The sequence below is a fragment of the Dicentrarchus labrax genome, unplaced genomic scaffold (assembly GCF_905237075.1).
Source record: "Dicentrarchus labrax unplaced genomic scaffold, dlabrax2021, whole genome shotgun sequence".
Lineage (NCBI taxonomy): Eukaryota > Metazoa > Chordata > Actinopteri > Moronidae > Dicentrarchus > Dicentrarchus labrax.
Window position 1 is genome coordinate 15273343 of NW_026136718.1, and position 20500 is coordinate 15293842.

The following is a 20500-nucleotide window of genomic DNA, read 5'->3' on the forward strand; positions in this document are numbered from 1 at the left end:
AACATTAAAAAAAATCAAGTTTCACTTATTACACTATATCTCACAACTTTCTTCAGCAGTTGTAACTTGTTCTGGTGTCTTCATATGACGTACGTACATCGATCATTTCAACAATGTTGAAATGTAGGTGTGTAAAACCCTGAAATGCTACCTTAAAATGTTAAATGAAAAGCCCTAAAAACACATTTTCTCAGTAAGGTTCTTACTATGATGGCATCCTGTGAACAAACTATTTTCTGTATCATAAATGTATAAGGTTCTGGGGAAACATGATTTAAATTTTTTTTTTTTTTTTTTTTTTAGATATTTTCCATTTGGAAGTGTTGACAAGCAAACAATACAGTGATCACCTACTGTGATAAGAATGTATTAATGTTAATGCCACCTTTATTTCTATTCAGTGCTTTAACAATGTGCCACAACAACATAACGTTTGAGTCTTTGAGCCTTTTATTTTGACATTTCTGAGCGGAAGTTGTTCGTTAACGTGATCTGCCTTGGCGGGGCTGGTCGTGGGGAGGATCAGGGAGGGAGGGACGCTCGTAAAAACCGTGACACGCCAGCTTCAGCAGAGTATCTGCCAGGCAATTACAGCAGAGACGTATCGAGGGAGGGTGGCTACCGAAACTAATCAAAAGGGCCGTCCAGCACCTGAACCATCAATCGGGTTTATGAGCAAAGGCGATCAATCAGCCTGCGGTTAACCTTCGGAAAAACGCGGAAGTGTAATTCAACGTCAACGGTTGTTTTTTTTTTTTTTTTTTTGTGACTTATAATCGGTGACAACATGGCTGAATGTAACGTTAGCATCGACAAGAAAAAACTACCTGGAGTGAAAGAGGGTAATGTCCGTAAACATATTTGCCGGCTGTATGTGAAGCAAGCTAGCTGTGTATCTAGGTAACAGTAGCGAGGCTAACGCTAACCGAGTGACCGCAGGTGTTTCCAGGCACCACGGTTGTTATGGTTGCTAGCTCAGCCTGCTAGTTGACGCTAGCACAGTAGACTTAAAGAGGCTGGAGTCAGGTAGGCAGCACTGATTAGACTTCTTAACCCAGAGAGGGGGATACAGACCAGATTTTGTATCCCAATGTGTTTCCATTCAAGGTTAGAGGCGAAACGGGATTTTTAGCACCGAGAAAGGAGGGCGGCACACCATGCCCCCCCCCTTTCATATTTCCCACAGTGTTTGTATTATGGTTAAATGCTTTGTGGGTAAAGGGACATATACTCCTAATGGATGTACACAATCTGGCACGACACCAGTATGGGAAAATACAGTGCAGGAGTCAGGGAACTTGTATTCATTGGTCTGATCACATGTTTGCCTGCTGTGAACTTTGTAGTTCAACCAGAGCTCTTGAGTATAAGATGCGTTTGTTTTTGTGATGAAAGCAGCATGGACGGTGGACTGAAAGACACCTTTGGCCTCTTCCTTTTTGATTTTCACATCTGACGTATCCAGTTGCACTTTGCTTTTGGCTGTAATATATGTTACTGCTTTGACACATTATCCTCAAAGACTCTGTGTGACCAGCAAGAAACCAACACCCACCCCCCACCCCCCACCACATAACTTTTATACACACTCAAAACCTGGTCTACTACAGTTACTGACTTGAAGGTAAAAAAAAAAAAGCAGGTGGAGAGTGTGGCTTTTACACTGGGGCAGGTTTTTGAATGGGATGCTGTGCTGGTTGGAAGGAGTGGACCCCGTCCTGTTGGTGTGAAGCAGCTGCTCAGCAGGATGCTTGTTATTCTGGTCAGAGAGAGAGGGAACGTGCATTGCCACTGCTTGGCTAGTCTGCAGAGGGAGGGAAAGACAGAGAAAGCTGCTGGAAAAGTTTCAGCCTCATCCCTCATGTGTTGGGGAGACAGTGAATATTGTGAGCTGTCTAGTAGTACAGTAACTCTCAAATGAACTATTCTATTTCCAGTTCAAAGCCATCAAATGAACCAGAGCTTGCAGCTGTAATTCTTTTGTCACTTGTTGCTTGGTGGTGGTTTGAAAACTAGACCTAGTTAGATACTCGCGATCTTGGAAGCTTTTAAAAGCTACTGTTACACAAACCTAAATCGTTACAGTAGTTAAAACCACTCTTGTACACAGCTATACCAGCCAGAGATAATCTCAGGTTTCTTGGCTAAGAAGATTAAGCATATGGTTGTGAAATGTTAATCAAATCCCATACTGTTCTGAGACACTAAGGGGGGCTTTGTGGAGGTCTCGCCCTCTTCTTCACAGCATCTGTTTAAACCCAACCATTCACCCAGTAACTCGCATCTAATACAACCAGACAATCTGGACCATGCGTCAGTGATTTGAGTCCCAGGCGTCTTTGTGCTCGTCAATACTTTTGGCAAAAAAATTGTTTCCACAGAGCTATTTCTAATGCATGCAAACACATAGTCATAGGCTGTTGCTGGTTATTAATTTTTTATGTGGATGAATCTTTGTGAGAGCAGATGTGAGAGGTTATTGAGTTTGGCTCGCATGTGTAATGAAAGCTGGGAGGAGGAGAGCTTTAAATACAAGATTAGTGTCAAAGGAAGGATTGATATGACTGAATAATATATAATATATGGTGTATGATATGAATCAACTTTCATCTTAAAACAAGAGTATGTAAAAGAAATACTCTGAGTAAGTTAAATTATTCTTTATTTTGGTCTTCACTGAGCAGAGTGGCGTATGGCTTTTTGCAAGCTGAAATCATAGATTCATTGTTTTTCTTCTATATATATATATATATATATATATATATATATATATATATATATATATATAATGCAACGATGTTTACACAAGTTTTGCAGCTGAAAAAAAGTTTCCTGCTGCAGTATTTCAAGATACATGCTAAACTGAGGGTAGTTAAATTTATGCCGACTGAACCGTAGACACTATAAGGTACACACATCCTATGCTACACACATCCATAATTATCTGAGGCTGTGAGAAAGGTCTTAGTTTCTACTGTTTCCTACACAGGAAATTGTCAGCATTTGAAGGCTGGTGGATCCCGAATATACGAAGGAAGAAAAGCACATTTGGTTACGCTATCAAGGTTTTTTTAATGAGGAAATCTCCCCTCCCACAGCAGTTTGCACAATTGTTTCCAGAATGCACAGCATTTTGGCCGTATCTCTGCTTTTGAAACCATAAATGGAAAGTCTGCTGTTGACTTGTTGTGAAGATGTCCATGTAAGATGGGAAAACAAACCGTAAAATAGATTTTTTTTTTCCCCCAGGGAAATCTTGCTTGCTATAAATTGTGATCATACTCTGTATGCAGATAATTGAGGTCATGATTTTAGCCATGCACACAGTGTCAGTCCCATCAAAAACTCAGTTACAGTAAATGTGACTCACAAGTAAATGGGTTTGTTCAAAAGATCATATTTTCAGATTTCACGCTGTCTGACAATTTAGGTTGGAGCTTTGATAAGATAATTTTACTCATTCACTACATCAGGATTTAGGATTTATCACCAAATTAAAACAAATATAAATACATTTATCTCTAATCTTTGCAAATTGCACAAATTCTTGGGGAGGGACGATTCAAACCACAGCTCGTCAGCTATTTGACTACTTCTCACTTCTTAAGACCACACTCACCTCTAAATAACTTTTCTCAAAGAGATAAGTCTCAAAATCTCCCACAACATGTTTTATTTAGTTTTCACAGTCTGAGGGCAAATGGTGGTTCCTCATTCAAAGTTTCACTTCATGTCTTACGGACAAAAAAAAACACAGAGCCTCAAGCCAGATGGCCCGACTCTTTATCACACTCAAACTGTTTGGGGCCAGTTTTTAATTTGTGAAATATGTAAATGTGTCATCCTGTAAATAAGCTGGGCATATAGTGTTAAACAGATCTTTTGTTTTTGATCCAGTAGTCACTCGGCTCACAAGGCAAATCTGTACATCACACATATAAAAGAGTTTAGTAGTAGAGCCACTGAAATAAATTCACAAATTACAATCAAAGTTTAATTGCTGACACCTTTTTGATCATCTGCTTGTGTGTTCTGGTTAACCTATTTGACCTGGCTTCCTGTGGGCCAGCTTTTACATATTTGTTCTATTTAAGCATTTGTATAGGCTGATGCGCCGGATGTTTGGCATCTGAAACTGTGATTGTCAGATTTAGATCTAACACCTCAACTGCCTCAAGTATGACTTGTACCAGCTAACAGCTAGAGTTTCAGTCGGCCGTAGTTGAAACTATAATGATGTATCTGTGTTCTTTTTCAGTTTCAGACTTTCTTTTTTTTTTTTTTTCAGTGTGCCGAGACTTTGCTGTGCTGGAGGATCACTGCCTGGCTTACAACCTCCAGGAACAAGAAAGTAAGAAACTACAAATTGGCTATGGTTTTTGAATTGCCCCCCCTTCCCCACCCAAGAGACTTATAACTGCTACTTATTTCAAACAAGAGACGTCTGCTGCTTTTCTGTTTTCAAGCTCGGCTGCTTTAGATGGGTTCATCCCGTTCATACACAAAGGTCCCATTCCCTTTTCCCAGACAGTCTGTTTAAACACTTAAGTCATTTATTCTTGTAATGTTTTCTGCATCGGGCCGATTACATCACTGTGGACTGTTTTTTGTCAAGCTGCCCTGCTACATTCCTACAGTAGGTCACTTAATGTTTACTTTGCAAAAGAACAAACTATGAAAGATGTTTTCAGAGAGTAGCAAGGACTCCACCACGCTGCTCTTGGCCATTCTGGAAAATGTGTCCAACAGAGTAAATCGCATCGTCAGTGGCTGCAGCTGGACTAAGCCGACATAAACCCTACTTCAGCCACACGGTTAACAGTGTGAATGATGCAGGAAGCCACAACAATACTGTGTCAGGGCAGGGCTGTGACAGACTACAGTGGACTGGTGCATGTGATTAGATCAGATCACATTAATTCGTGTCTCTGACTCAGGCGAAAGCATCATTTTGTCTGTAGTGTGTGTGTGTGTGTGTGCTATGTGTTTGTCCCTGCATGCCTTGTTAGATTTGCTGGTGCTTTTATGTGAGCTCATTCATCTGTAATTACCTGGCATCGTTTTCACATTCTTCAGTTAGGTGCATTCAGACAAATTGTTGAAATCTCATTGTTAAAAGCTTTAACGTTTCTTGTAGAAATACGTCTGGCCCCTCATTGGAGCTTCTGCCACCTTCTGCTGAGTTAGTTTGAAAGGACATTTTCTTCCAGGAGGCACTGACAAACACAAAGCCAGACATAACAAGGCCTTCCTTTTATCAGACACAAATGAATATCTGCAGGTGGCTAATGGCCACCACAACGCATCATATCCTGCACATGCACTCTTTCATTCAGAAATGACAGGAACCAACAAAAAGAGGCTACTGCTTTCAGATTGTGTAGGAAATTTTGTTTTGAGGGGGATGGATGCATTTAGAATGTAGACAGTGGAAACATAACCACTTTCACTTCTTCAAACAATAGCTTGTTTTTCTGTTTCCATAAATATGTCACTCTATATCACCATAAAAGGGTAATTTATGCAACAATCCCTGCAAGAAAGAAGGCGCAATGTCATTCAGCCATACCCTAAGAGCAGATTCGTCTCTGTTTCAGCTGTATGTAAAATTGGGTTTTGGCTGTCGTGTCCTTGCGTTGTCATTAACCCTTTTAGAGCCTCAGTGATCTATAGCCAAGGCTCATCTCCTGTTGTCGCCACACTAACTGAGCTGGTTTGAGCTGGCAAGTGTTTGTTTCACCTTTGACCCAAGGGTCATTGAGGAGAATGCTGGCTGACGTAGCCTGCCAGTGTCCCTTTTTTTTTTTCCTGGATCACATCAACAGATGGCCCTCCCAGATTGGCTTCTTGGCACATTGACTTCAAGTTGAAGAGGAGTTACAGCTGGCTTTTATTTCCATTCAAAATGTTGAGCATGCAGAACACTGAAACATCCAAATGTTCTTTATGGCTGTGTCAGCTCTTGGCGTCTTTGTTTCTGGAATGTGTTTTCTCTGTTTCAGTGTATGGATCCCTGCTATGTCTAAGGTTCTAGCTTTCTCACCCCAACGCCTCTTTTTTCTGAATGACAGGAGACCTCTTCAAGGTTGAGTTTGTTGAATGAACTAATGTCACAATGTCCGGTCATGTTTTTTGTTTTGTTTTTTCAATCTTTTTTTTTTTTTTTCCTGCCTGGAAAGATGAATCAATGAAAAATGTGGCAGTGGATAAATGATAGCCTTATCTTGGGTTGTGACATCAGTTTTGCCATTTTGTACGGTGTCATACACTTAAACAATTGATCAGTGTCATCTAAAAAAATCAATGTCAACCCCTTGACTTTTTATCAAGTTGTGACTCACTGTTTCCTCTTTCCATCCCATGAGGTCAGAAAGCAAAAAAACTTTATGGGGCCTCTCACGGGTAAATTGCCAAACGTAATTTGGTCCTTTTGACATGAAAGCTGGCAACAGATCGATAGACAGGTGAAACAGAGCTTAAGGAGTGAGTGATGCTCTCCATGCTTACCTAGTGCCGAGAGTGCGTCAGCAAGCAGGATTTATTATCTGTTATGGCTCACAACGTGCCATCACACAACCTTGGAACGGCACCTCAGCTGTGAACATTCATTTCTCAGTGACTAAGAGTGCTCTCTGTTTATTACCAGAGACTGAAGCGTCTGCGTCCTCGATGTTAATAGTGTTCTCTGCAGACCATCCAAACAATACTATTGCTCCTCAGAAGTGGAACACATCAAGAAAGTGTCGATCTGTAATTAAACCCCTCGGTGCTCAGCTGCTCATCATTCTTCTAATTCATCGCTAGTGCAGTAGTTGACCTACTCTGGTTTGTGTGTACACACTTTTAAGAGCAGTGCTTATGTGTTTGTGTCTACAGTTGAGAGCCACTTGGCGTCCAACGTCAATAAGAGCCGTCTGGTGCAGAAGGACCTGCAAGTGGCCAAGAAGCTGCAGGAGGAGGAGGATAAGAGGGCCAAAGTCCAGAGCCAAAAACAGCACGTTGACCTGTGGGTGTCTCTAACAAACCGACAGACACACACACGCACCATTTATACATGTCTATATCAAAGCAAAATTCAAAAATGTAAATCAATCAAATAAAAAAAATGCGACCTATAATGAGGAGCAATTCTTTATATTCTTATTTCTTATTCATATTTAATGATACATTTTATTTACTTGAAAGCTATGGCCCCCGAAAGAACACAAGAAGTAATAACTTACTTATAATAATAGCTGTGTACAGTATTTGTTGCTTTGTTGGTAGCATCTTTTTCAGATGAGTGTAATTACTCCCAAAACCTAAGACAGATTTATGCGAGGTGATCCAACACTCGTGCCACAGATGACTCCAAATTGATTTAGTGTAGGTTTAACCCTAATGCCGTAAATTAATAGGTCACGTCTCGCATTCATTAACCAAAATAAGCTTGTAAATGCTCTTTCATTCAGTGTCTGCTAGAGATCAGTGAGTAAAAGATTTGGTATTGTTTGCTATTTTTCTGATTACTGAGGAGTCCCACATTCATATACATGAGATGTAATTGACTTTACATTTCTACACTGACTTTCTGATGAAGAGCAACTATTGCTGTGTGGAGAAGGTAAAGGCTTTCTTAGATCACAAAATATACTAGCTTTAAAACCGCTCTGAAGAAGAGAAGATTATGAGGCCTGTCTCCAGTTTGATAGATGTTGTCTTCACTAACAGCAACTGCTACCAGCATCATAAACATGGAGGAAAAAACACAAGCAGACCATTCAGTTCTTGTGGTCTCTGTGTGGTATCTCCATAGCCCTGATATATAATTATATTTTTTAAGGGGTTTGGGTCAGCTCCAGCCTCACGTCCAAAGCTATGCAGCTTCCCCACAAAGTGGGCAGTGACCACTCCTAAACATAGATGCGTGTGCTTGTTCAGTCCAGACTAGGAGCTGCAACATAAGCCCTCCTCTCTGCTCCGAAATCTTTATTAAAATAAAACTGCTGACTCACAGTTTAGTGACCGTTTCAAACACACCCAGAGCCAGAAAGCTCCAGTAGTGGGATTGCACCCCCGGGGGGAGACCAGATGCTCCACCATCTATGCAGGCAGGCCAGTGCTGCTTGTCATGCTGGGAGCTCACACTGCCATCCACCTTGTGTTGCCAATGCCACTTCATATACACCCACTCTGAGACATTTGACTAAACACACACACACACACACACACACACACACACACACAGGGGAGTGCAGCGTCATTTGTTTCTTAGTACAGACCTATCAAGGCACTCTAAGGCCCGATAGTCTATTTACCTTTGACAGCTTAAGTCCTCCTTAGCTGTCAGCTGCTCAGGTCAAATGCAGTTACAGTGCAAGGTAGTTACGCTGATGCTGTGTCTTTTTAAGTAAAGCATTACACTCATGTGTGTCTACACACACAAACAAAAAAAATGATCTTTGCATACCAGCCCTCCAGGCAGATGGTGTTGTTGTCAAAACCATGCCGTTTAAAGACGTGAGTGAGCCAAAGCGAGCTGTTGAGATCGACATCACAACAGGCAAAAATATTAATGCTCCTGCCTGAAGCAAGCACATTCCCGCTCACTACATGTTAGATAATAACTTCACTGCCTTGTGTTTCTCTGGTGTAACGCAATACAGTATAATAGAGTGTTTTCATTTTCCTTTCTAAGTCTGCAATATTAATCCAGTATGAATTAAGGCTGGAATACTTCATGGCAAGTTGGGGTAAAATGTATCAAGGAGAATGAGGGGGAAAAAAGTATTGAGGGTCAGAAGAAATCCAACAGAAACATCAGGAGGAAGTGCTCAAAACGGGAGACATTGAAGTATTTAACATATGTATGAGACATATGTGTATGAGACATACATGTGTAGAAATAACAAAAATATTTTTAATCTCTAAACACTGGTCTGACACTGTCTTAGCCATCATCATCATCCACATCCTTACTTATATGATTACAAACATTACTGATTAAACATTGCTAGAGATTTTGTCACAATCCTGAAGCTATTAACTGTTGTATATCTTTAATTCATGTTTTAATGTTCTCCAAACCCCTCCACATATATCCATGAACACACATCAACCTGTGTGGACCTCAGTGAGCGCCAAGATAATGAGATCGCCCAGGAGATTCAGGAAGAACTGGTCCGACAGGCAGAACAGCAGCGACAGCAGGAAGAGAAGGATGCGGTAAGATGCACGCACGCACGCACGCACCCACACACAGGCGTAATGTCAGTTACATCGACCCGTCAATGACTTGACTTCTAGTGTCAGTGTACTGTAATGGGTGGGTCATTCCACTAGAATCATGAACAATCATGTTTGTGCTTTCCCATTGTAATCACGGAATGACAGCCATAGTGACCTGACCTGTATTTATTTTTTTCAAATTCATAATGTATTCACAATGTTTCTGCATTACACAAAGAGCAGAGATTTAAGTATATGATGCTGATGCTACAGTATGAGGATGTTCATAAATTCCATGATATTGTTGATAATGATTTCAGATATCAGTATCCGTGTTCCCTCCGCAAAGGGCAACGGTTGAGGTTAATTGCTAGTAGATCTTTCAAAATATCTCAGATGTCACTGATTATTTTTTCTTTATCTTAAAGTGTAACTACACCCTTCAGTTCTGGTAGTTAACTTCCTCTCAGCAAATTTAAATAATGCATCCGAGAGCTGCAAAGGACAGTGACTTTGAGGGGTGTGGCCTCGACATGGAGCACAGCCATTTCACAGACTTCCACTCAAAGCGGCCAACTCTATGTCAGCATTGGCCTTGCAAGGTTCAGAGTGATTTAAAACAATACAGGGCATGTCTGTAGCCATTTTCAACCCACAAAATGCCAATTTTCATAACTTTGGTAAGAATATTTACCCCAGCATTGATGGGTTTCATCATATTTGTTACATATTGGCCCAAACAGAGAGCCTTTTTCATATTCATGTGGGATGACATGTTTACTGTGGCCTTGTTTGTTTGTAGGCCATAGCTCGTAAGCTGCAGGAGAAGGAGATGAAAGAGGAAAGGAGAAGACAGAAGCAGCTGGAAGCAAACTTTGAGGAGGAGTACTTTGAGGATCACGGAGGTGGGGAGAGCGCCACTGTCTCATGTTAATATCTAGCTGTTCTTGTGTTTGTTTATCTCTCTCTCCATGTGTTTGTTGCCCGTATGAGCTTGTGAGTGTGAGTGTGAGTGTGAGTGTGAGTGTGAGTGAGGACATGAGAGAAGATATGCTTCCTCTTCTGTGGACTGGGATTTTCTTACCAGCTCTAGATGTGTGAGGGTGTGCTTTTGATGCTGCACAGCGCTGGAGATTGTTGCTGACACAAGGCAAAGATTTTGGAATGCTTATAAGCCCATAATTAACCTTGAAGGGAGGCTTACATGTTCCTACAGAGAAATAATTTGTCATTTCACTCCCATTCAAGAGCAAACACCACTGTAAATGGGTTTAACAGTGCTCCAGTTTTGAAGATGCATCTTAAACGTGCTTTGATATCAGTGTTTACCTCAGATGTTAAATGAATCTCCAGTTAGTGGTCAATGAAGGCATTGGGAAAAAACAAGTGAGGCCACATACCTACGTAAAACCTCTTTTGTTCAGAAACCTGTATTTGTTATGCTTTTGTAACATACTGTTGAGCTCTATCAGTGTCACATATTGGAATCGTTCCTTTCAAGCACACCACGCATCACCATACTGCATGATTCATCCCACTGGAGGTCTGTTCATTTTCTACTGAAACAGAAACTCATTTGAATCTTCATTTGGCTTGTTTGTGAACGGTTGCCACATGTCAAGTAAACTGTGCAGAAGATTCACCTCAAGATCAGGGTCAATCCTGCATTCTGCGTCATGCTGGCTCAATAGCATAGTGACATATAGTAAAGGGATATCAGTTTGTCAGCATGAGAAATGTTGCTGCCGCTGAAATGTACCATCTATCTCATAGTAATGTGGCCAAGTCTGAATGAAAATAATTATTTTGTGTGTAACACAAAACTATCGATTTCCTCTGCTTTGTTTGTTCCCAGCACCTTTTTATATCCTCTGAAATGCACATATATTCCAGAGACACAATACTATTTACTTTCACAGCCAAGGTTAATATTGTCTGCTTACAAGAGGAGTTTTAGGTTATTCCACTCCTTTTATGCTTTGTGGACGTATGTTAAGTGAAACAGCTGATGCAAAACAGCACAGAGGGAGGGGGACAATTGTGAACAGAAGAGCTGCTGTGGAGGCAGAGTTTAGAGAATACAGTGTCTATACTGTGACACAAACGGGCCTAAGTGTCTTTAGCTGACAGTCTACCTGTCCTGTTGTGTCTGTATGGATCACCAGCTGACCCGGTACATTACCTCTTTCTAAAGATGTCACACATGGCAGGCCTACCTACAGTACATCCATGGCAACTGTGCCACTCTGCCCTGCTCTCTTTATAGTAGAATATTTGTGCCACTGCCAGGTTCACTATGTTTGCAGTGTTGCCTCGCAAGTTACATAACCACTCACCTACAGTGTCCCTGCTGACTGTATGTGTATGCATACAACTGTGGCAGTGTGAATGTACACAAAGTAGAACAAAGATTGAGTACCTTTGTTTAGCCTGCAGCTATCGCTGTAAGGGACAGGTTTCACAGTGAGTAACCAGATGTGTGATATGCAGGTTACAAGACTGAAACTGTGCATAAAGGTGTTTAGTTCTTTAAAGTTAAAAACTGTCATCATCTTGTGCTTATATGTGGATATTCTTAGAGTGTTGTGTTTTATATACTCTTTTATACATCTGTACACACACACAGCTTTTTGTATGCTCTCATTGCTTTTCATCAGGTCATGTAATTGGCCGCACCTCTTAGGAAATGAGAGGCTGCTGGCTGTGTTTGTCTTAATCCAATGGATTACAGTTGCACACGAGCCAGCGTGGGGGCAGAATCTGTCTCCGCTTGACAGATACACGCCTGTGAGAATGTGAGAGAGTGTTACGAGTATAGGAAAGATGGGAACGTGTATTTAAAAGTGAGATGGGGCAGAAGAAAGCAAACCCTTAGAATAGCCCAGTCACTCTGAGCAGGTACCAGGTAAACTGTCTATGTACCTGCCCCCTTTTTCAAAAGTTGAGACATTAAGCAGCCGGTTAGATAACTGAATTCCATTGAGCTGACTCTGCACAGGTCCAGGCCTCTGCTGTGTGCTTCCTCAATGTGCTTTTCAACTCATTTGTTTTCATTCAAACTTGTCAGTCACAGGCCAACTCCCAGCAGGACTGTTCTTAGAGAAGAACATATTGTGCTCAGTCTCACGTTCAATTCCATTTGAGTCAATCATCAAACAACACACAGTATTATATGCTATACCGGCTGTTCTATATTAATATTACCATCTCAAAACATTTGTTGGGACTTCATTTTAATTTCCCCACGGTAATGAGCACATCTCTGGACATATTGGGTGCAACTAACACCGACACTTTACATCTGTCTTTTTTACCATCATTCTAGGTTAGGTGCTGCCTAACTCGGTGCTTACTAACCACCTCAGCTTATGTATTTCCTGTGTCATTTTTCACGTTTCCATGTTCTCATCAACCATCATCTTCATCATTCTCTCCATGCTGCCCTCCTTCCACCCTCGCTCCTTCATCTCTGCCCTGTTCAGCTGCAAGAAGACCCCTTGACTTGGACAAACACACCCGTCACAAATCGACGTCCCCAGGCCGATATGATGCATATGCTCCAGTGAGCTCACATCGTGATAACTCCCCAGATTATAACTCAATAGAGCCCAAAAGGAGCAGGTACCCAAAACAGGACCCAGTAGCACCCCACAGTCGCTCCAGATACCCCGAGCATTACCTAGTGGCAGAAGGAGGGCGAAGTAGACCTGCAGATCCATACCCAGAGCACCTGCTGCCCTCCAGGGGGAAACACGGGGACAGATACCCATTTTATGAACCCACAGAGACTGGCAGAGCCAGGGGTCCAGAGACAGAGGATGCAGAGAAAGTGGTGAGGAGGAAAGAGAGACCAGCCAGACCACCTCCCCCACAGAGTCCTGCAGAGAGAGATAAGGCCAGGGAAAGACAAAGGGACAGGCAGCATGAGTGGGAAAGGCACATGGGAAAAGACCAGAGGAGAGACAGGGAGCACGACCTCAGGAGGGCGAGAGCAGGAGGAAGAGACAGGGAAAGATCCAGAGATAGAGGACAGAGCGGGGACAGACGCAGACAGAAAGACGGAGATAGACAACGAGCCAGAACCAGGAGCAGGGAGAGGGGACTTGAAGGGGAGCCAGGCCACAGCAGGGACTGGCCAAGGGAGGGCAGGGCGTCTTGGGAGGAGGAAGGGGATGATGGTGAGAGGGAGAGGAGGGCCAGGGGCCGGCAGCGTATCCAGTCAGGCCCCGAAGAGGTGTTTGAGGAGTTCAGGAGCGACGAAGGGAGAGGGAACATCAAAGAGTTCTCACCCGACAGGGGGAAGGTCCCCGGCAGGGAACGCAGTCATACTCACCCCAACGAAGAGACAGGTACCACCCTGAGCTCCCCTCTGGGTGCTGCAGGGGTGTTTGTGTGGTGTGCTGGAGTGGCTTTTTTAGCTGTGGCAATCTCAGGTGGTGGGTTGATCTAACAATGCAATCACTAATGAAGACTTTAATTTTCTCTGTTCTCATGAGGACGATGATCATTTTACAGTAATTACTGATGACTGATGTGATTCTGATGGTTTGTTGTGCTGTGGGGTTCGCTCATTCTTGCCTTGCCTGTTACACTGAGAGTGAAATGTGTGCTGTGATTTTGTTATAGAATAGCTTAATGGATTTTGATGTTCAAATGTGGCATTCACAAGGGGCTGCAGGGCTGGTTAGCCAGTTGTATTATCTTATCCCGAAGCTGTGGAAGGCATTAAACAAAACACAGGGATAAATACCAGCGGCGATGCACTGCAGCCCTTTTAGGTGCCTTGTGGCTTTAATCCAGATATGATTTTGTCTGTTCTAGTGCTGAAACAATTAGTCTATTACTCAAAAATGATTTAGCTCATTTTAATTTTTCATTTTGCTAATTATGAAGATGAATGCCAAAAGAAATCAGACCAAAAAAGCAATTTGAATACATAGCCCTGGGCTCTGGGAAATTGTGTGTTGTTTTTTTGTTTTTTTTAATGTATGTATACATACATACATACAATTTCCTCAGGTCTGAAACACAAAATAATTGAAACCCGAAAATCATCATTGGTTGCGGCCCTAATCTGTTGTTACTATAATGTGCCGACATCTGCAGGTCGTATTGTGCACAAAGGGAGTGGAGCAGTAGTAGTAGCAGAAACGGAGTACGGGCTGAGGGAGGCCACCAAGGGGCTGACCAAGCTCGATCTCCGTGAGCAGGAGCTGAAGGACATGGAGGTGGCCAGGAAACTGCAAGAGGAGGAAATCAAAGTGAGGGAGCACACCAGAGAAGTATTAGTTTTTATTAATTTCTTCAAATAAAAGGTGAACATTTTATTGTGCATGCTTAAAATCAAATCAAACTGTTTAATATGTTGAACATATTTTATAATAAAAGTTTTATGCATTTAACAACTCTTCCTCCATTAAGCTGCTGCGTTCTGCTGAGTGATCCCAAAATGTGCTACTGTGCATGTTAAAAGTGCAGGCAGTAATAAATACTGTAAGCCAAGACCAACCTCAAGCACTTAAACTTGGTATTATTGAAGGCTACAAAGAGCAAGAGCTCTGAATACTAACACCCAGCTTCTGGATGGTGCTCGGATGTGTCAAGTCAGATATACAAAGTCAGATATTCAGCTTATAATAAATCCGATATCAAAAGTCTTGACAGTAGGCTTATAAAAAGTACAGTGTCAGTTCTTTGCACCATTGGACTTATATAGAATTAGGTTTTTGGTTGCAATAACATGAGGCTTTATTTTAAGAAAGCAATGTATAAGGGTTAGTGCGAGTACGTGTGAAGTCTACTCAACATTGCTACAGCTTCATCTGTAGCGAGTGCTGTATGATAGAAGCACTGGAATAACAGTGTGATAAAGCAATATACGTCTCTGCTGTAAATGCCTTGAAGTCTGTGTGTCCCAAAAAAACATACTGAAAGGCCTCAATCTCAGCCATTTCCTATGTTATATAATGTTGGAACAATGTGTTCCACTCTGGGGGAAAATGTGACTTTTTGATTGTTTTCTGGTTTCAGGCAAGCAAGATGCATGTGCGCGCAGCCCAAGTGGCACAGGATGAGGTGAGTGGACATGAAGTCTGGAAACTTTTCTTATGTCTGTCCTCTTTTTATGTCCTTTCATTTCCTGAGCTCAGCCAATTGAATCAGCTTTATTGTCATATAACCATGAGTATATAAAGCCATGTCTAAACCATATTCTTGACCAAGATTATGTAAGAAGTTATAAACTACTGTACCAGTGACATTATACTCATTTAATGTTCTTAAAAACCTATATAGCTATGAATAGGGTGTTTTTAGAATACGACAGTTCCAGCACACTAGGGATATACTGTATATAACACAAATTTGTATTTACATGAAACACAATGGAGGTGTCGCCCACACATTGCATCACATTGGATATGGAGGTTTTTTTCTTTTGATATGGATGTGTCTGATGTCTTGCCCCGGCAGGAAATCGCCCGACTGCTCATGGAACAAGAGAAAAAGGAGTACAGGAAGAATCGTGAGCGGGAGAATGAGAGAGAGCGGGAGAAAGAGAAGGAGCGAGAGAAGGAGAGGTTGGCCTTGGAGAGGATGGCAATGGAAAGGAGGCGGCAAGAGGGAGACTACAGGGTAATTTTCCGCAACCGTACTCATTTTTAAATGTGTGCTTCGGGGTGAAATATTTTTGCAGCCTATGACTTTATTTTACATATGTGTGTATTTCCACTGTGGTACTAGAACCGTAATTATAGGAACCATAATCTTTCTTGGTTTCCAGCCAAATTCAGAGGAAGTTGTCCGGCCCAGAACACGAGATGAGCATGAATACCAGAGGCAGAGGAACCACAACAAGCCTGCCAGGTACAAGACTCTGCAAGACTAACTCTTCAGACCAAATATTTCTAGTCAGTCAAGAAGTAGAAACCTCAGAAATGTCTTTTCTTAAATTTTCTTTCTCTTTTTCTCCAACTGTCTCAGACCTCCTCAGCCTCGTGCACACGACTATGAGAATGTGAATCCTGGTTATGGCTACTCGGACCACCCTGTTCCCCCCCGCGCCCCCACCCGACCTGAGGCTGCTTACAAAGGTATGAAGTCCATGTGACAGAGTGGCTGTATTTATTACACTTAAACCTAAAGTACTATCTAATAAGAAGGATGCATAAAGGAAGATACATTGCATATAGTTAACATTACTGCTTACTATTTTTCTTTAGCTTGTCAGATTTTTAGTCTTTGAGGTGGTTTTTATAGCTCTGTGCATCCAGACTGTCCTGACTGCACATATTTTGGAGCAGAAGTGTTGATTTTGAATTAGCAAAAGCTACAAACTTGCAAATAAATTTCCTCAGCTCATACATATATATACTTACTCTTGAGTTGACAGTTGAGGGATGACAGGAAATTAGAGGGAAGAGTAAGCGACAGGGAACAAACCAGAGATGGTTGTGGCTGATGGTCAGTGCCTTAACCCCCAGGCCACCAGGGAAGTGATGTATTATATCAAAGCAGAGACAGTTCTTGTTAACATAACTAGGAGAGTGGTAAGAATAATCAGCAAAAACAAATTCCAGATCTCAAAGAAGAAAAAGTGAAAGCGCAAAAACACCACAACTACAATACAATACAACTTAAATTACAATGTGATGTGTCAAGCTGCTGATGGATCTCTGACGGTCTCTTCCATCTTTTCCAGGTGCCTATTACAAGCGGTGACTCAGGCTCTCTACCATGTCCAGACATGCTGTCAGTCCTTCTTTGTCCTCTTTTTTTAATTTATCTTTTTGTTTTCAACCATTTGCACTCCGTTGACCAAAAGCCTTGGGACAATCTGATGCAATGGATTTTTTTTAATACCCTCCAAAGTTGGCCCCAGAGTGAAGGAAGTGGGTCTGTGAGTGTTGGAACTACACTCATCTTTTCCTCTTTTTTTTTTTTTTTTTATTTGTAAATTGTATTATTTTAACTGACTCGACATCAAGACAAGCCAAAATATCAGCCTTTTTGACATAAACTCCCCTAATTCTTAGCTGTTGAAATCGAGGAACCAGCTCCTCGACCGCCATCGTCGTCATGTGCTGATGTTCATCTGTGGACCGTGTCATCACAGGGGCTCAAGGCCTCCGCTGGATATAACCATGCAATCTCAAATTTCCTCATGACTCTACATGGGACGTGCCTGTCTGCTCCAACATGGCTGCTACAGTGTCTTAGATACCAACATGGCAGCTGCTTTGTACACCCATGCTGCAGTTCTGTTCTCTCTGCACAGGCCCGACCCATGTGCCACACAGTGTATGACTCTGGAGGGTTACGTCTCTGTTGCTGTATTCAAGCTAAACAGAAATAAGCCTTTATCAAGATGCTGGTAGTTTTTGCTTTGACATGTTTACCACCTTGTTCCAGTGCAGAGGAGGTGGAGCTTTGTGATGATCCATGGACATTTAATTGGCTGTAGGCTGTGTCTTGTTCTGCTTGTGAGGGGCACTTTTTAACGCCATCACCCTTAAACTGAAAGTGGATGGATGATACTCACTGTTTCTATGTGCATGCTTACTGAAAGTGTACAACAGTGTACATGCATTTCAGCTCTATATCAAATTATGTCTCCCTCCTTTATTGTCAGAAAGGGCTAAAGCCACAAAAAGCCAATAATCTTCTCTTTGTGAATGAATAAAATATGCGTTAGCTCATGTATTACTGTACAAAATATCACTTTTCTGCAACTATTTCATATCAGCTCATCATTTACAAACCAAAACTGGCCCATAAAAGAACCAGTACCTAAATGAAATGCATGTACATTGCTTGTCTGTGTTTATGCTTGTGCTTACTGCACAGACGATGTGCGATTGAATATTTGTTCTTTATATTTAAATGTACATATCTGATTTTTCTTTTTTTAACTCGTTCTACCAAATCATGTTCCCCATTGTGGATAATACAAGATTCTGTCTTAAGTCCCTTTATCTTGTTTCCCACTAGTTATCTTTGTTTAAAAAGGGAGCCTTCCATTTTATTTTTATACAATATTTTGCTGATCCAGATTGTTCCCATAGTTTCCATTCCCTCTAGCTGTCCTGCCGTCCCTTCCAGTCCTCTTCTCTTTGTCTCAAACTCAAAGGCAGATATCCCTTCCTGCCTGCAGAAAAGGCAACAGTCCCACAATAGAAGTCAGGATTGAGGGAAACCAGTCACAGGAACTGCCTGAAATGTTGACCTACAATATATATCACTGCTCCAAGGGACCTATTTTAGTCTTTTTACTGCTCCAGGATCCGTTAATTTCTGTTCATATTGAATAAGGATGATAAGGAAAATGAAAAGCACATTCAATCTTTTGAGTTTACTGAAATGTTTGTGATGGCCACAGAAGTGATTCACTCCAGTGAACATTTAGTGCTGCTTCAAGGTTCTCATTTTATAATAAATGTTGCTGAAATTAAAAATCAGCTTCCAAAACTCTTCCCTCCCTGTTAACAGAAAAAGAGCAGTTTTCTTTACCCAAGTGTGAGATGTTTGTATCCTGAGAAAAGAAAAGAGAAAATATTGAATCATAATATGTGCTAATTGCTGTTGACAGAATGAAATTTGTGCCATATGTAATTTGTTTCAGGGACTTCAAAATGGGAAAAGCTTAGTAGTGGTTGTAGCAGAGCTACCACACCCACCAAGGTGGGACTCGTAATTTATTCTTTGGTGAGAGCACCACCTTGTGGACATGTGGAAAAGGACGTGTACAAAATTGATCTGATCAGGATGCGTCTTTGTGTATTTGTGGATGTTGTGCATCAGACATTACTTTGGAATCAAGTGCTGTCTACATCAAACATTGAGTGTTACATTTTTTGATTTTCTTTAATTCAGGGCTTGTATGCAATCTACCAATCATGAATCAACACATACTGTATGTGTTGGCACTTGCTGTAACAGAACCTTTTTTTTAAAGTAAAAGGAATCAACAAGTTGCTTTTACCTATAGCATCTCGAAATGTATTAAACTGTATCAGCGTTTCCACTGTTTATGAATACGACTCATTCATTAAGTCACACAGTTAGGCCACATAAACACGAGGCTGCTCGGTGCGTTGGAGTGCAACTAGTGAAACAGAGAGGCTCCGGCCCAAATAACATTTTAATAAAAAATACCTTGAGGCTTCCAAAGTAATTTGTAAAGTCTTTTTTTTTTACCATTCTGCCACTGTCAGAATGTCACCATATACCTGTAGTACAGGTTTTAAGTTTCCCAAAAAGAAAAACTTTTCAGCTCCAAACTCACCCTCTAGCAACTGACCTGCTTAGCTTTTGGCCCAGAGGACAATCTGCATAGCAAAAGCAACAAAGGGCATTTAGATTTTAAATTGTGGTGGTGTTGGCTGACTCCCAGTTTCATGTCACATTTGTTCTGAATGTTACATAATGTGTCACTCACCTGTTGGACAAAGTTAACTCAGAAATACCAAATGAAAGGGAACTGAGTTTGAAGAAACCTGTTTGAAGTATGTGTACATCTCAAGCTGTTTGCTTAAATAAATGATTTAAGCTAAAAGACTATTATGACAATACAATGCTGTACAAGCATTTTTCCCACATGTTCATTTTTGTTTTAACAGATACAAGAGCATATATTCCCTGAAATCATAAACTGATATGTAACATTTGTCCCTAAATGGGATTTTATTTTAAAAGAAAAACAACATACAGATACTTGGATGCAGTGCTAATTCTTTAATCTCTATCTTGGATGCAGTCATGTACTCAGAGTTTTCATTGTGAAGTTATTTCCTTGTGTGGGGTGCTTGCTGTCAGTGGCATTAATCTTTTATTGTCAGCATTTTTAATAAATCATGCCACAGTCAAGGGAAGTACAGAGTTACACCCATCATCTGAGAACGTCTAAGTGGAGCTGGTTCACCAACATACCTGACATACTGATGCTTCGCCTGCATGTGGTAACAACACTGCCATGCCCTCAGTGGGATATGTCACAACCAAACTACTGGAAGTTACACCTCCATAACCAGAAAAGTGGCTGCTGCTGTTGTTGGGAGATTTAAGACAGAATTCCTGTTTAACTCCTTGTGGATTTAGTGTCTGGTGAATTTTAAGATTGTCTGCTAAAACGCTCCTCAGATGAGACTCTGCTTGGATATCTGATTAGACATGAAGCCTACTAACATTTGGTTGGCAGCTTCTAATTCCCAAATGCTCCTTTAACATATATTGACAGTTTGCAATATTAAAAAAAAATACATGACATTTTTTAGAAGCAGAGTTCAATTTTGCAATT

At 41.3% G+C, this 20500-nt stretch overlaps 1 protein-coding gene across 2 annotated transcripts; it reads left to right on the forward strand.

Moving 5' to 3' along the window:
• The first annotated feature begins 538 nt into the window (after nt 1-538).
• Nucleotides 539-19374, forward strand: ccdc50a (coiled-coil domain containing 50a). Of its 2 annotated transcripts, none has more exons than XM_051377638.1 (12): nt 539-842; nt 4289-4351; nt 6877-7006; nt 9114-9204; nt 10010-10112; nt 12690-13556; nt 14314-14468; nt 15238-15282; nt 15679-15840; nt 15989-16071; nt 16189-16298; nt 16907-19374. In XM_051377638.1, exons 1-12 carry the CDS (start codon nt 788-790, stop codon nt 16924-16926), a joined length of 1884 nt encoding a protein of 627 aa, XP_051233598.1. In that variant the 5' UTR covers nt 539-787; the 3' UTR covers nt 16927-19374. The 2 variants fall into 2 exon arrangements, with proteins under 2 accessions (XP_051233598.1, XP_051233597.1); XM_051377637.1 differs by having other exon boundaries at nt 540-842; nt 14314-14489.
• The last annotated feature ends 1126 nt before the right edge of the window (nt 19375-20500 follow it).

Coding starts and splice junctions, on each gene's coding strand:
- ccdc50a (XM_051377637.1), top strand. CDS start 788: ATGGCTGAATGTAACGTTAGCATCGACAAGAAAAAACTACCTGGAGTG. Junction 4,352..6,876: donor CAACCTCCAGGAACAAGAAA/GTAAGAAACTAC, acceptor TTGTGTCTACAG/TTGAGAGCCACTTGGCGTCC. Junction 16,072..16,188: donor AACCACAACAAGCCTGCCAG/GTACAAGACTCT, acceptor CAACTGTCTCAG/ACCTCCTCAGCCTCGTGCAC.